The 15,334-nt window shown below is 50.5% G+C and overlaps 1 protein-coding gene across 4 annotated transcripts in view; it reads right to left on the bottom strand.

The window, feature by feature from the left end:
- The window catches only part of NXPH1 (neurexophilin 1), a 234,040-nt gene extending 222,825 nt beyond the window's left edge, over window positions 1–11,215 (bottom strand). Inside the window, exons 1-3 of one of the 4 annotated variants that reach the window (XR_011976474.1) lie at window positions 9,496–10,324; window positions 8,264–8,427; window positions 3,939–4,552 (exon numbers count right to left, since the gene is read on the bottom strand). Coding sequence is in view for 2 of the 4 variants with exons in the window: in XM_072650788.1 (XP_072506889.1) it covers window positions 8,264–8,317 (54 nt within the window). In the remaining 2 variants the exon portion in view is untranslated. Of the gene's footprint in view, window positions 1–3,938; window positions 4,553–8,263; window positions 8,428–9,495; window positions 10,327–11,141 lie in introns of those variants that run through there. The other 3 variants (XR_011976475.1, XM_072650788.1, XM_072650787.1) reach the window with 3 other exon arrangements.
- Between the last annotated feature and the right edge of the window lie 4,119 nt (window positions 11,216–15,334).

Genomic DNA, 15,334 nt, shown 5'->3' with positions numbered 1-15,334 from the left:
AGAAATGCGGCGCTTCCTGCTGTTCCGAAAGAGCCAGACTGTGACTATATCCGACTCCCACATTCCGAGGAATACCGCGGAGTCAGAGGCACTGGGTGGACAGGGGAAGCTGAAACGCCAGAAATGGCTTTGTGAGTAGTGCCGAAAGAGCGATTCCCCAACCCCGATTGCTACTGTGTCCTACTAGGCATCCAGAGGTTGGAGTCAGAAGCCGAGCAAGATTAAGAGGAAAGTGCCAAGCCAGGGGTGGTGCGCTGTCCACGGTGTTGAAAGAGTGCCAGTGTGCAGTGCACCCTAGCTTCATCCTGCCGGGAAGGAGCTGGCGGCGCGACGCCGCTGGTTATCTGGTCTCAACCTGGGCTCCCAGAACTTTATACATCATATAAGCCACGGCAGTTTCAGGAGAGAACCAGACTCCTTTGCATTATCAGCTGCCAAAAGTGAACCTGGAAGAGGCTCCTAGGGAGGCGATGAGGGGCAAGCCTTTTTGTAAACCTTCCCTCAAACTTAGGCAGACGTTGTGGGATCCCAGAAGTAAATATGTCGGGCAAGCCAGTTGTTAAGCGCGTCCGCCCGTAGAGGAGGTGGTTGAGTCTCCGATTCTCTGAATATTCAATGACTGAGCCGGGAGACGAGCATTTGCTAGTCAAATGGCTTCATCTTGCCCCTAAGAAAGCCTCCCTCCTCCCCAACTTTACCAGAAGGTTTAAAGATAGCTTTAAGGCTTTAGTAAGGATTGAGATGGAGTGTCTAGTCTCTCAGTCTCTTCTTTCAGTGGTATGTACACAAAACACTGAGACCCCGCTCTGGGTCTTGAGATTCTCCCCCTGCCTTGGCTCTCCAGACAATATCTTTCCAGTCCCTGTCTGTGAGAAGCCTGCGGTAGAAATTGGAGTGGAGAGGAGTGAAAGGCAAACCGTGGCCTGGGTAGCCCAGGGCGAAGGAAGAAAGGAAGAAGAAAGGAATGGAAGGAGGACGGTGCAAAACCCAGAACAGAGAGGCGAAAGGAGGAGCTGGTTTCTAAGGAAACACTGTGCTTGACTAAGTGGCGATTTGACTGATTGTGAAAAAATAAATACAAAAGAGGAAGTCATTCTCTCTCTCCCTCTCTCTCTATCTCTGTCTCTCTCCCCCCCTTCTTCCTTCCCTCCCTCTTTCTCTATCTCCCTTCTTCTTTCTTCCCTCCCTCTCTCCCTCTCCTTTCTCTCCCTCTCCTTTATTCTCTCTCCTTTTCCCTCTCCCTCTCTCTCCTTTGCCCCACTTACCACTCTCTCTCTCTCCCCATCTTAATTTAAAGTGTCTGTGTTTCAAAATAGTCTCGGGTTCAGGGTGTAGAAGGAGGGCGAATAGGGGTTTGGGAAGGATATCGGTCAGGGCTGACAAAGTGGAACTGAAAAGGAGCACTGAGGTAACTCTGGGTGAATGAATATTCCTCTCATGAGCATTCCTTTCATGAGCAGAACTCCCAGAAACCCCATAGAAGAGGTGCACCTTTCTGTGAACCCCACAAGCCTATTGAACTTTCTCTGCTGCTGCTGAACTTTCTCTGAAGAAGATCCCTGAGGTTTCCTGAGCCAGTGCCTCCAACGTGAAAGAAACTTCTGGCACTTGTTTACAGACACTGTGCTTATGTTCACAGCCAGAGTCCGGGAGAGGGCGAAGGCCAGTGCCAAACTGGGGAAGCCTTGGCCCCTAGTCCCGGACTTCTTTCTCTCCTTCCCCAAACCCCACGAGTCGTCAGTTGCTCAGTCTCCCCTTCCTTCCTCCACTCTCCTTCCCATGTTTCTCACTGTCCCTCGATCCTTCCATTCGAACCTGTCCCTCCCTCAGTCTATCCTTCCCGCCTCCAGACTGTTCCGGGGCCAGAGCAGGAGCACCAAGTCTGGTCCCGCCTTGGAAGTCTGCCAGTCCAGGTCTCATCCCAGAGGGCTCCTCCGCCCTGCCATAGAATGGTATAGACAGCAATTGATATTGGCGATCTTTTCAGCTAGGGCCTGGCATTTTCTCCTATCAGCCTGACAGAGCCAACTCCGGAAATTGCCGGTAATATTCATCTGGGGAGCACTTTCATTAAACGTAATTCATTCGACTTTCACTATAAATTGAGTGACATCCTTACAGCGGAGCCTTTTTATCCTTGATTAAGTGCTTGCCAAGCTTTGGTTTTTCTCTTTATTGTCACATTCCTTCAAGCGGAGTCGTCAACATGCCAATCTGCCGCATAAAAACGCGAGCGTCGTGTTTACAAAGCACCCGAGAGCTTGTTTAATGCTGACTTACAGAAAGAGCTCGTGGGGACCTGATAAATCACGACAGCGACTTGACACAAACCATGCGCGGGCCCTGGCGCGGGCAGCCGGGGATCAGGAGGGCAGAACCAGAGAGGGGAGACCAGCGAGCAATCTTAGGAGGTTCCCCGGGGCACTCCCCCTCCGGGATGAACAGGATCGGAGAGTTTTCTTTTTATTCATTAAAATGGCGCTTGAAGAGACCAACTAGGTCATTATCGTGCTTAAAATGGATAACTACAAGTCGGGGAGTTGGCTACCTCCGGGCATCTTTATGAATTGAATCTAGGCGAGCTGCCTTCTCCTGAAAACGTGGAAGTGGAGCGTTCCAAAGCCCTCCTTGAGCCAATAAGTGCACAGCACACGCGCTCACACACGCTCGATCTCTCTCTCTCTCTCTCTCTCTCTCTCTCTCTCTCTCTCTCTCTCTCTCTCTCTCTCTCTCTCTCTCTTTCTCTCTCTCTCACACACACATACACACACGCACCTTTCCAGATGGTGTCAAGAAATCCAGGCACAGATTCAACCTCTTTACAAAACTACTAAGCAAACTGTAAGAAAATCTACAAGTACCTTAGCTTGAGCAGAGCTGACAACAAAATAGACCCCATTCCAAAAAGAGAGGGAAGGGGAAGTAGGGAGGGAGGAGTTCAAAAGGAGATCCCTTCAAGAGAATTAATTCTTATTAAGCATCCAAGAGTCCCCAAATATTTTGAAACTGAGAGAACTGAATACCACGCCCTTCTGGTGTATGTACCTTGAAAGATTCTGTCTTCCCTTTCTCCCTCTCCTTTAAAATCGAAGACGCAAAAGACAGAAAATTGCTTATTTGACAAAGCAATACCCAAATGCTTTCATCACAAAAGTGCCTTTTGGAAAATACTGTAGACAGTTGTTATTACTGGACAATGCTGTCAATTTCTATGGTCTGCAGAAAATCTCCCCTCAGGTAGAAAAGTAGGCCACGGGCCCATATCACAAAAATCAGCCGATTTCCTTCCCTGCCACCTGATCTATTTTTCACCACGACAACACTTTCATTAAGGTGGAAATCGCCGTCAAAAATTCAAAGCCAAATAGGAATCAAACCAGCACGGAGACTAAGGCCACGAACTTAATGGATTTTTCCAGTAGAAAAAAAAGCAGTTCAGGATGGCTTAGCAACAACCGAACCACTTACTTTTCTCCCAAAGCCTCGGGACCTTCCCCTAAGCCATCACTTTGGAGAGGAGAAGGCCAGGCTCCAAATGAAAGCCTTCTCTTCTAAGGGACCCCGGCCAGGTTTGGCCGGCTGAAGCCCTGGGGTTCCTATCTGATTCCTTCTCCTCCACACCCCCTACAGCAAAATATTTGGTCTCCACGTGATGATTGTTTGACCCAGACCCTACATGCAGAGACCATATTTGCTATGAGAACTTAAGGCTGGGGGACTTAGATCCTAAATCAGAGATGTGAAGGGGCAGCGCATTGCCGCCTCTGTCCATTGCGCTCCTGACCTTTTCAGTCTGGCTTAGAAAACTGGCCTTATTAGGGAAATCAGCAGATGACAAGGAACTGTGGCCCTGTGGGAGTTCTTTTTTGTCCTTTTCAAGGACAAAAATAAAAAAACCATCAAAGACATTCCCTTTACAAAAAAAAAAAAAAGACCTATTTCATTTTAAATGTCCGGGGACAGTTTAATCTGTAGTCATTGAAAATTACAATAACCCAGCCCAAAGACGTGACCCTCACCATCCCCTCCCAATCCTGCTCTCTCTTCCTCAGCTTCCTCTTTTCCCCACAGTGATCGTAGCGTGGCAGTTCATAAAGGAGTAAGCATGAAATTATTGTCTTTCCCAATAGCTCAAAGTACAAATATTCCACTGGCTCCAAGATCCCTTATAACATTTGGTGAGAAGTCACTGGGTAAACAGCCTCATCCAAATCTCAGCTCTTTCCCCACGTTGGTTTGCCAGAAGCTCCATTCTACTCAGATTAGAAGCAGATTTCTAGAGATTTTGACTGGGTGTTTGCCTGTTCTCACCAGCCAGAGGAGGTCCCCCTGGGGCTCATTCTTCTCCCTGGGGGCATGAATATGCCCCATCCCGGAGCTATCTCAGTGACAAGGGGCACGTTTTCTGCAGGCCCTTCAACCAAGTTACATTTCTGTCCGTGTTGTTGGGGGCTGCTTCACAGACTTCTAGGTTGGAGAGGGTTCACTCCCAAACTAGATTCCTCCACCATCTCTAAGGAAATGTTCTCATGAGTCCCTTGTTGTTCTCCACCTGCCCAAGGGAGAAATAACTCCAGTTAAGATGTCCACTTCTCTATGCTAATAACCACACATGCTTCTCCCCTCCACCCCCTTTCTCCAAGAAAAAGGAAAAAAAAACATCTATCTCATGTGGTGGCTATGACTATTAGGTCACTAGGGAAGGTTCTAGAAAGCATCTAGCCCTGAAAAGGGAGTGAAATGCTGCTGCCTCTTTTTTCCAGGAGGTTTCACAAAGCCAAGACCTCCTGGTGTATGGATCACCCCAAAAGACTTCTAAATACAGCGGGAGCAGGGGCACTTGTCTAGTCAGATCACCCGGCTTATGCTTTTACCTTCCCTGGCAGGCAGTATTCAGATGGTCAGCCCCTTTGGGAGCTCAAGTGTTCTACTAGCAAATGAGTCTTACAAGTGAACTTTGGGAACTTTTTTCTGACTCATTTCCAGGGGAAAACGAATCTTTCTTGGAAGATGCAAGCCCATTCTCTTGGACCCTCCTAACAGCTGGTTCTCCCCTTAATTATCCCCACCCCTACCACAGTCCTTTTGTTTATACCTAAATGTACTTCAAAAGTAGAAAACCATCACCTCAAATTCCTTCTAAGATTCCTTCTGCAAAGAGTCGATTTAGGAGCCAAGAAACTAATCAGGCTTGCTGCTCAGCAAAGAGCTGGTCCCAGGTGGTGGCGAGGTGAAAGCAAAGGGCTATGGGACAATGGGGAAAATCTAGCCCTAGACACATGGGCCTCTCTCTTCAGTAAGCAGATGTTTTAGTAAATCCATCCCTATCCTCACAATTTCTAATGCTACCTTAGAACCAGATCTGTTAGCCCAGGAATGGAGCAATGGAGGCAGACAGCCCCCAACTCAACTGCCTCTCTGCAGGGTCTCCCCGACAGGTATATGCCTAATCTTCCTTGGGTGAACTGAAAAGAGCCTGAGTAAAAGAAATCTTCAGGCTTCCTCTACAAGCCCTTCCAAAAGGTAGGTGCCTCCAGGGCCCAGGCTGCAGGAGGAGCGTTGGGGGACTGGAGGTCGTGGTGGGGAAGCTCAGTGCAGAAGTCCAGCCGGCAGGGCCTGTCTAGTGTCTTTTAGCACCAGAAAGCCCTTCCTCCCAGAAGATAGATAGCCGCAGGCTTCCTTATCTTCTGGACAGCGCCGATCCGACGGCCTGACGCTGTTTGTTTACAAAATTCAAGAAAGTTGAATTTCTTCCCCGGAAATCTCAGTGGCTCTAAGTTGAAACTCTCAAGAACCACGGAACCCCAACCAGAGGGGCGGAACAAGACAGAAGGATTGGAGCGAAAAGGGTTGGTCAGACAGCCTGCCACCCACCCCATCCCTGCAACACACTCATACACTTACACACACACACACACACACACACACACACACACACACACACACACACCCCACCTAGGAGAGGGCTGCGTCCCTGCCTCCCCTTCCAGCAGCAGTGGTTTTATTGTTCACATCGGGGATTGTTTTCCAGAAATTGGGAAATCGCCTCTTTTCTCGGTGCTGCCAAAAGACATTCAGGTAATGAAGTCTGTGAGTGAGCGGTAATTGGATCCGCCTAATTTGCTCCCGGAATGGGTCTCCCAAGCTCCCCGTTTACAATTAAAGGAGACTGGGAAGGTGGCACTGGGGCCTCAGAAGGCAGCAGTGGGAGCCGGGTTGTTGGGCTCCGAACTGCGGGGAGACCTCAGCTGTGCACACGCGCACACGCGCTTGCACACACACATACACACACAACACACACACACAACACACACACACACACAACACACACTGACCAACACTTGCTGCAGTCTTCTGTCTGGTTCTGGACGGCCCTCTGGCCAAGACCAAGAAGAAACTGAGCCCACCCCATGAAGGAGCTCCCGGTCTTACTTCCTGAGAAGATCTGTTCAGACTAGCAGCCTGCCTCTCGACCTCCCTGCCTGCGAGAAGGCCGGGGAACTCTTCGGGGACACGGAATGGCAGGTATCTTCCCCCCAACCCTGTTTGTGGGCCTGTCCTGCCCCTCTCATGGTAGACAGTCTTTGCTCTCAGGGTCCTCTTTCCAGGATCACTGCTTTCCCACTGCAAGACTCCCTGTCCCCCCAACACCCCCTCACATGCCCACGCCCACAGACGCACCCTTCTATTCCCAACTGCCTAATACAAGTAAGGGAGTGGGGCAGAGACATTAGTAACGGCGGAGCCTCGAAAAGATGCCGCACGAGAGCATTTTGGCTTTCGAGTTAACAAGGAGCAAGTGGGAGCCGCCAACTCGGATGCCCTTGCCCACAGACCACCCTACGTTCACCTGTTTGCCCCCGAGGTGTCCAAAACCCGAGAGGCTGGCACGCAGCGCCCTCTGGCGGCCTTGATCCGCCACAGAAGGAGGAAAATGCGGCCCTAAGTGGAGGTGGGGGAGGGGTGGAGTTATTCTCACCCCTAGTTACCTGTGAAGGGTTCTCTGTCTCTCTCTGTTTCTGTTTTTCTCTGTTTCTGTTTTTCTGTCTTTCTGTGTCTGTCTCTCTGTCCTCCTCCTCCTATTCCTCCTCTTTCTCCTCTTCTTTCTTCTATCCTCTCTCCCTAATCCCAGAGAACTGGCCTCATCTCTATGTCTTCCTCGGGCCACTGACCCAGATGATGCCCCTGATCCAGAAGCTGGGCTGTCCTGGCCTGAACAGGGGGTCCCCACTATCACTAGACCCAGGTCAGAGGGACCCTAAGGGTTCCTCCTAACCAGGCCTGTGCCTGGACATCACTACCCTTAGAGATAAGGATAGCCGTTCAGAAGCCAGCCAGTCCATGACCAATACAGCAAGGACTGAGCTCTGTTGAGCCTCCTTCTATGAGTCGAGGTCCCACAGAATCCAATGCACTGGCAGACTGATAGACGACCAGAAAGAGGAGTGCAGCACGCAGCTGCCGAGGCTGTAGAAGGAATGAGCCTCTGCCAAGACCTGTGGAAGCGGCCAGACATGTCCCTCGCGCGGGTGCCAGGATGAGGGACCTCCCGAAAGAGTGGAGGAGAGGAAGGGGGTCTTTAGTCACGGAATGGGGAACAGAGAGAAGAGACTTTCAGCCTTGGTTTCTGGGTAATGTGAGCGGTCGAATAAAAGCCTGAAGCGTTTGCGGGTGACCCTGTCTTGTACGCACACTCATCCTAGGCGAGCCCTACAACTCTGAGAGTTACCTGCCCCCTCCTCATTCCCGCTGGAGAACTTTCAAAGTCACCAGCCAGGCGCAAGGTCTCTGTATCCTCCCATTTGTTACCTGTGCCACAAACTCCCCGAGCCTACTGTCCCCTCTGTGACCCCTCTCCGTCAGAACCCGCCCTGTCTCCCCTCAGGGAAAGCACATATACACAAGCGTGCGCAATAAAGCGCTCGCGCGCACACACACACACACACACACACACACCTCATCCTTTCCCTCTGCATCTGGACAGATGGGGTTCAGGACCCTTTTAGCAGGCTCCTTCGAAGCCCAAGAAAACCCGCGGGAAGGATGGGGGAAGGGGTGAGGGACCCCACTGAAAATGGAGCCAGAGGCAGGCGGCCAACTTCTCCTCTGTTCCCAACGAATCCCCCTCCCCACCTAGGTCTCAGAAGCCGCCCCGCGAAGTATCTCTCTCCCTGCCTCCAGGCCCCGATCCCCATCCTTCTGGTCCTGGGCGCTTCCTTTTCATTCAGTTGAATGTCAGACGAGCCGAGACAGCAAAACTCACCAGGTAGAGAGTCGGCTGCCAGAGGAGAAGGACGTACCAATACGCAGCCTGCATCCTCCCGCGTCTCAAACTTCCTCGCCTTCGCCTGCGCTGAGTCTCTGTTCCCTCAAGAACATAGATCCCCCTGACGACCACTTCACAGAGGAAGGAGAGCTCTTACCAGCCTAAACAAAAACGAAATGATAGGACCCATGACCACCCGGCAAGGTTAGCCCGGCCGACAAGGAGACAAGGAGAGGCAGACACTGGGGCACGGCGGGCCAAAACAGCGGAACCCCCAAGAAAGAGAAAGAACTCAGAAAAGCCGGTCAAACCGGCGCCCGCCCTAGGACAGAGCCAGTGACCGCGGCTGAGGGGCTGTGAGAGTCCCTGGCGCCCTGCGCTCCTGGCCCACCGCCCCGGGGGCAGCTGAAGGCTGGAGACCACCGAGCGCTGAGCGCCGAGATCCGTGGCGTGCGTACTGGGCTCGAGCTGGGAGTCCCACTGGCCTCCAACGTGCCTTCCTTTCTGCTTTATAGCAAGCAGGGCGACTCGGACTCAAGGCGGCTGCTGGCTCCCCAGCAGCCCAGCCAGTCCCTCTCCACGCACACAGCAGCCGAGAGACCGGTCGGGGGGGGGGGGGGAACAGGGGGACAGGGGAGAGGAGGAGAGAGGGGGAGGAAAGGAAAGTGGAGAAGTGAGAGGGAGGGGGGGAGAGAGAGAGAGAGAGAGAGAGAGAGAGAGAGAGAGAGAGAGAGAGAGAGAGAGAGAGAAGCACCAGCTTCTCCAGACGTGTTGGGGGGGGGGGGGGTGGAGGTCGTGAGATTTGCATACAGAAATATGTGGAAAAATCAGTGTGCACACACGACCCCTCCCTCCTTCTTTCTCACACACACACACACACACACACACACACACACACACACACACCCCACAACATAACACATATCACACACAGGTTCAGCATCCACTTTCTCAATCAAAGATAAACACCGGTCGCTAACTTCTGGCGCAGCTCTGGAAAGGGGTGGAGGAGCTGAGGGGCGCCCCAGATATTTGTTCTTTCCTCTCTCCACTTCCCTTTCCTCTTTCCTCCCTTCTCCGTCCCAATCTACCGAGTAGAAGGGAGGGATGGGCAGGAGGAGAGGACAGAGGAGGACGGAGAAGGCTGGGGGGGGGGGGGGGGGAGGACAGAGCAGAGGGGAAGAGGAGAGGAGGGAGGCAGGCAGGCAGGCAGGCGCCCTAACACGTACCGCACCGAGCAGAGTGGGAAGGCGACCGGGTCCCTCTCCAGGAAGGCTCCATGTAGAATAGAGCTACAAAGGTTGGGGCCGGGTGGCGGGCCGGAGGTCCCCCGGCGGGCGCTTCGCCTCCATGCCTCAGCAGAGGTGGGTGGGTTCCTAGCACTTGCCCAGACTGAGAGGAAGCGACTCCGAAACGCCTCCCGTGCTCGCACCCAGAGGTGGGCGCAGTTCAAGGAAGCCCGAGGCCGCCCCGATGCCAGCAGGATTCACATCGCAGGAAACTCGAGAGCTCAGGGAGCTCGGAAGGTGAAGGGAGACGACAGGAGGCTCCAGCGAGAGCCAGAGAAAGAGCCGGAACCCAAAGAGACGCGCAAAGAGACAGAGAGACCAGCTCCGAAACCCAGACAAGCCCGGATCGAGACCCTCCAGGGCTTGCACTGGGAGGCGGGACACGAAGTCCGAGGCAGCGGCAGAGGCGGCGGCGGCGGGCTCTGGGAGGAGGAGCTCGAGCAGCCACCTCTCCCTGCTTTCCCTGCCGCTTGTCTCTCTCGGTTGGAAACCAGTGGGGCTGGGGGGTGGGGGACGACACAAGGGGAGGAGGAGGGGGAGGTGGCCAGCCCGCTGGGCGGCAACTTCCGAGGCAGAGCCTGTGTAGGGGAGGAGAGGAAGAGCAGGACTTGAGACTTTGGGGGAGTGGGTTGGAGGGGTGGGAGACCTTGATGTACCTGAAGCTGTGGCGGGATAGCCCTTTTCTCGGAGTCCTTAAGCCCTCCTCTCCCTCTTTCCCTCCCTCTTCTCTTCCAGGGCAGCCCCGTCGCCATCAGTCACCCAAGAAAGAGGACGACCCCCCTCCCCATACATATTAACTCCTCATATTGAACCCCACCTCCCAGCCTCAAACCAGAGCCGGAGCCGGAGCTCCCCTCCCCTTGGCGGCTCCCCCTGACCCCGCCGGCTACATAAACGAGGCAGGAACCTTGACCTCTTCGTCCCTAGCTCACTCCACCCTGGGGGCTTGGAGAAGAAAGCAGAGTGAGAGAGTGAGAGAGGAGCTACACTCTAGGGGTGGGGGGTTCAAAACTAGTTCCGTGTGGGTTCAGGGGACCCATTAGCCAGCGGGCCCAACCTCGTCCCCAGAGCTACCTGGCTTGTCTCGGGCCAGGTAGGGACAGGATTGTTTCGGAAAACTCTATTGGACCCCGGATGGAGAAAGGTGGGGAGTGGGTTGATGTTTAGGCGAGGAGGGGGCTAGACATGGATCTACAAGCTCATCATCCTGTGCTTAATTCTCTCCTCTCCTCTCTCTCTCTCTCTCTCTCTCTCTCTCTCTCTCTCTCTCTCTCTCTCTCTCTCTCTCCTCTCTATTTTCCCTCTCCATCTCTTTTCCCTGTCTGCACTCCTTTCTTCTTTCTCTTCATTTTCATCTCTCTAACTTACCTCCTAATCCGTGCAACCTAAATAAGGGAGGTTCTCCTGTCACTGAGTTAGAGCGTCAGGTCAAGAAGTCATTCCCTCTCTCCCCTTCTTCCCCTCCTCACCCCCTTACTCTGACACTAGAGGACCAGAATTGACCCATTCTGATCTGACCTCTCCGAGTCCCTGGCCTGCTTGAGCTGAGCCGGGGGGAAAAATGCCCTCCCTCCTTCCTTGTTCACCTAAATCTCCCCTTCCAGCCCAGAGCAGCCTGCATGTTATCAAGCCTGGTTTGACCCTTGTCTTTCATCGAAACAATGAGGGTCAGGGTGAGCCCATGCTCCACCAAAAAAGGCGAACCGAGCGTTCGCCTGGCACCTGCCAGCAACTGTCCAAGGGGCCAACTGGCAGTGAACAGATAGCTCCGTGTGACGCTGGCCTTTCTAGGGAGCCAAATCGGCTCGCCTCTAGCCCCTCTGGGTCAACGTCGATGTTCTGGGGCTGTTGAAGAGCTCGCTCCTGTTCCCGAGCCTAGGTCATTCCGGCTCCGGGAGACCCCGTGCAAACCTCTCAGCCAACGAAAAAGAGGCAACGCCTCTCCCTGGAGAGATCACCGAGCTGCTCTCCTGTCTCCTACACATCCCCTCTGGCTTGACGGGGAGCCGGTGGACCTCCAGAAAACCTGCCGCTGCCGCTACTGCTGCCGCTGCTGCTGCCCCAGCTGCTTCTGCTGCTGTTGCTGCTCCTGCTGCTGCTGCTATTAGATTTCTGCCTCTTGGGATCTTCGTGGACAAAGGAAAACCCAGACAGAGAAGCATCTGCCTAACCCCCTGCCAGCATTGTGGTAGTGGGGGGAGCTCTGTTGAAGAGAGACTATGTATATTCTTTTCCCTTGCTGTACTTTGCAAAATTTCCATACTCTAGGAGGAAAAATGGGTCTGATTTGTGTTGTTTCTTGTATTGTCTTCTCTCCCAGTAGAATGGAAGCCCCCCGAGGATGAGGACTGTTTAATTTACACAACAAACATTTGCTAAAGGACCGATGACTGATGAAGGGTCTGTCGTAAATACAACTCAACCTGCTCATTTTACAGATAAGGAAACTGAGGACTCAAAAGAAGAAATGACCTGTGAAAGTTCACACAAAGAGTAAACAGCAGAGATTTCCACCTAGTCTGAATTGCAAATCCAGCTCATTCTGCTGCTTCTCTAATTCTTAAAATGAAGAGTACCAGAGTGTTGTCTTAGTACTACCGAGGGAGCTGCGGATTCCCTACTCAGAAACCTTCAAGCGCTCCCTCTCACTCCTGGGATAAAATAAAAAGCCTATGCCTGGCACTCAATGTCCTCCATATCTAGGTAGAACTGACCTCTCTACACTCACGATGTTCAGGCAGAACTAATTCTCTTTACCTCCAAACTGTCTCATCAACTTCCCTATTTTTGTCGCTGAGTCTTTCAGTTTCAGCCTCCAACCCCTCATGACACCATCTGGGGTTTTCTTGGAAAAGATACAGGAGTAGTTTAAGTGTCTGAGGCCAGTTTTGAACTCCCAATGAGTCTTCCTAGTTCCCAGAAGTCTATCCACTGCACCACCTAGCTGCCCAGCAACTTCTCTATGGATACTTAATATTATTATTATTATCATTATTACTGCCAAGGACCCCACCACCCTCTTTGTCACAGAGGCTGTTGTCACTGATTTTCTCAGTCTCACAAACCCTATATGTCCAAACTATTATCAAATCTTTTCATTTCTATATAATATCTTTCTCCTATGGGGGTGGGGGGGGTGTACCCACAGTCACCACCCTACTACATACCCTCATCACCACTCACCTGAACCATTGCAATAGACTTTTGATTGGTGTCTGTCTTGTCGTTCCCAACCCCAAGCCATTATTTACTTAGCTGCCAAAGTGATTCATCTCAAGAGTAGGCTTGATCATGTTACATATATACTCAATAAACTCACTGGTTCCCTATTACTTTCCGAAGCAAATGCAAAATCATTTGGCATTTAGAGCTTTGTGCAAACTGACCCTTTCCTACTTCATTATCTTCTTAAACTTTACTCCCCTCCATACACTGTACACTCCAGTCACATTGGTTTAGCGGCTGTTTCTCCCACTCAATCCTCTTTGCCCCAGCTCTTCTCGATGACTAGAATGCTCACCCACCTCATCTCTGCCTTCTGACTTCCATTAAGATTATGTGCAAATCCTACTTTTCACTTTCCCAGGCCACATCTTCACCTCTCCTCATCCCATCCTTCCCTCTGAGGTTACCTTCCATTTGTATATACAGATAATTACATATTTTCTCCTTGAGAGTGCTGTTGGTATTCAGTCATGTTTGGCTATTCATGACCCCACTTGGCATTTTCTTGGCAAAAACATTGGAACAGTTTGCCATTTCCTTCTTTTCATTTTACAGAAGAGGAAACTGAGGCCAACAGGATTAAGTGACTTGCTTGGGGTCACACAACTAGCAAGTGTCTGAGACCAGATTTGAACTCAGGAAGATGAGTCTTCCTGACTCTGGGCCCTACACTCTACCCACTGCACCTGACCTTGCTTGCCCTGGCCTTTCTTGGTATTCCAAGCACTGACCGTAATGCCTGTCACATAAGTACTTCAAAAATATTTGTTGACAGTTGGAGTAACCAGTTGGCTTTAGCTTCAGCATCCTGGGGTTTAATTCCAACTCTTCCATTTACAAACTCCATGGCTTTGTCACTTCACCTCCCTGGGTCTCACTTTCCTCATTTGTCAAAGGAGAAACTTGGACTGGATTTCTCTGAGGTCTGCTCCAGCACTGTATCTATGGAAGAGACCCACAGCTTTAATAGGTACTTGGTAAAAGTTTGTGAAATTTGACTGACTGACTGAGTTTGCTCCCTAAACTTCCAAAGGAAGGCTCACTCTAAACCTTGTAGTTCACTCCCAACAACAAAGTCCCCCAAATTTGTGAGCATCAAAGGATAGTCACCTTGGCAGAATCAAGCAATGTTGTGTATGTGTGTCTACCTCTCTCTGTCTGTGTGTGTCTCTCTGTGTATGTGTCTCTGTTTCTGTGTGTATGTGTTTCTCTCATTCTCTCTCTCTCTCTCTCTCTCTCTCTCTCTCTCTCTCTCTCTCTCTCTCTCTCTCTCTCTCTCTCTTCCTCTCTCTCTCTCTCTGAAATGCCAGGTTCTCTGTTTGCCCTGACTTCAAAAACATGCTCATTCCAGGCTCTTTTCACCTTTGATAACACAGATTTGTAAAACCTGATTTGAAAATAGAAAGGATCAAGTACCTTTCAATTTCGTCCTGCACAGAACTGATGATGTTGGAAAAGAAACCACACAGGAGTCCACTAATGGGGATGAATCAGCATCTTGTGTTATAGAAACTGGGAGCCCAGGCACCTTCTCCAGGAAAACCTGACAGCCTGAAGTTGATTATTTAACTTTTATATAAGCTTTGCTACAGTGCTGAGTTTGGAGCCAGGAAGTTTTGGTGCAAATCCTGTCCTTGACACTCATTAGGTATTTAACCCTGGCTTTTCCCAGAGGATTCCAGATTACAGTTCACATCTATAGGGCACATAAAGCTTTGGTGAGCACTATATGGACATGTCTCATTTGATCTTCATAATTGGTAGGTGTTAGCATTTTCCCTATTTTACAGATGAGTAAATTGAGTATGAGAAAGGATAGGGTCACACTATCCACTCTGTTCTCCCTCTCTTAACTTCAGTTTCCTCATAGTAAAATGAGATTAATAATAGCCCTTCTCTGGCAGAGTCATTTTGAGGATTAAATGAGCTAATGTAGTTAAAGTGTTTTGTAAACCTGTATGTTAGAAATTATAGCTAAGATACAGGTTTACAAATAAATATTGCCTTTACTAATATAACTTTTTACTTATTGTGTTCGCATTGATCATAATGATTGCTAATATAATTATTGTTTCCTATTTTGTTTATTTATTATATTATTTGTTAGTTGTTTATCATTATCATTTCTCACTCATTTTCCTCTTTCAGAGAAGTCTCCATAGAAGTGATCCTGGGCCACATCCATGTCCTTTTATTTTCATATTTCATGGTGTTCAGACTTTTCTCCAGATGAATCCAATGACTATCTTTGTGTTTGAACAAAACAGTGGAAAGTCAGCTCCTCTTCTCTCCAGAGGATCCCCCATAGTATGGCCCCCACTGAGCCAGGTGCGTCCTGTGCACAAACTCCTTTTTCCAAGTGATTTCATTCTTTCTCCTTGGTCTTTAGATTTTGAAAATTTTTCATTCCATGTAGCTTGGAAATGGGGGGAGGGGGGTATTTTGTATGGGGACATGGATTAAAATCATTGTCCTTAAATGTCTATGACCAGTGTTATAATGAAGTAATTGTGATCAACAGTTATGCCTGGGATAATGCTCAACTCTTTTGGGT

The sequence above is a fragment of the Notamacropus eugenii genome, chromosome 3 (genome assembly GCF_028372415.1).
Source record: "Notamacropus eugenii isolate mMacEug1 chromosome 3, mMacEug1.pri_v2, whole genome shotgun sequence".
Taxonomy (NCBI): domain Eukaryota; kingdom Metazoa; phylum Chordata; class Mammalia; order Diprotodontia; family Macropodidae; genus Notamacropus; species Notamacropus eugenii.
This window is presented reverse-complemented; position numbering and strand designations above follow the sequence as displayed.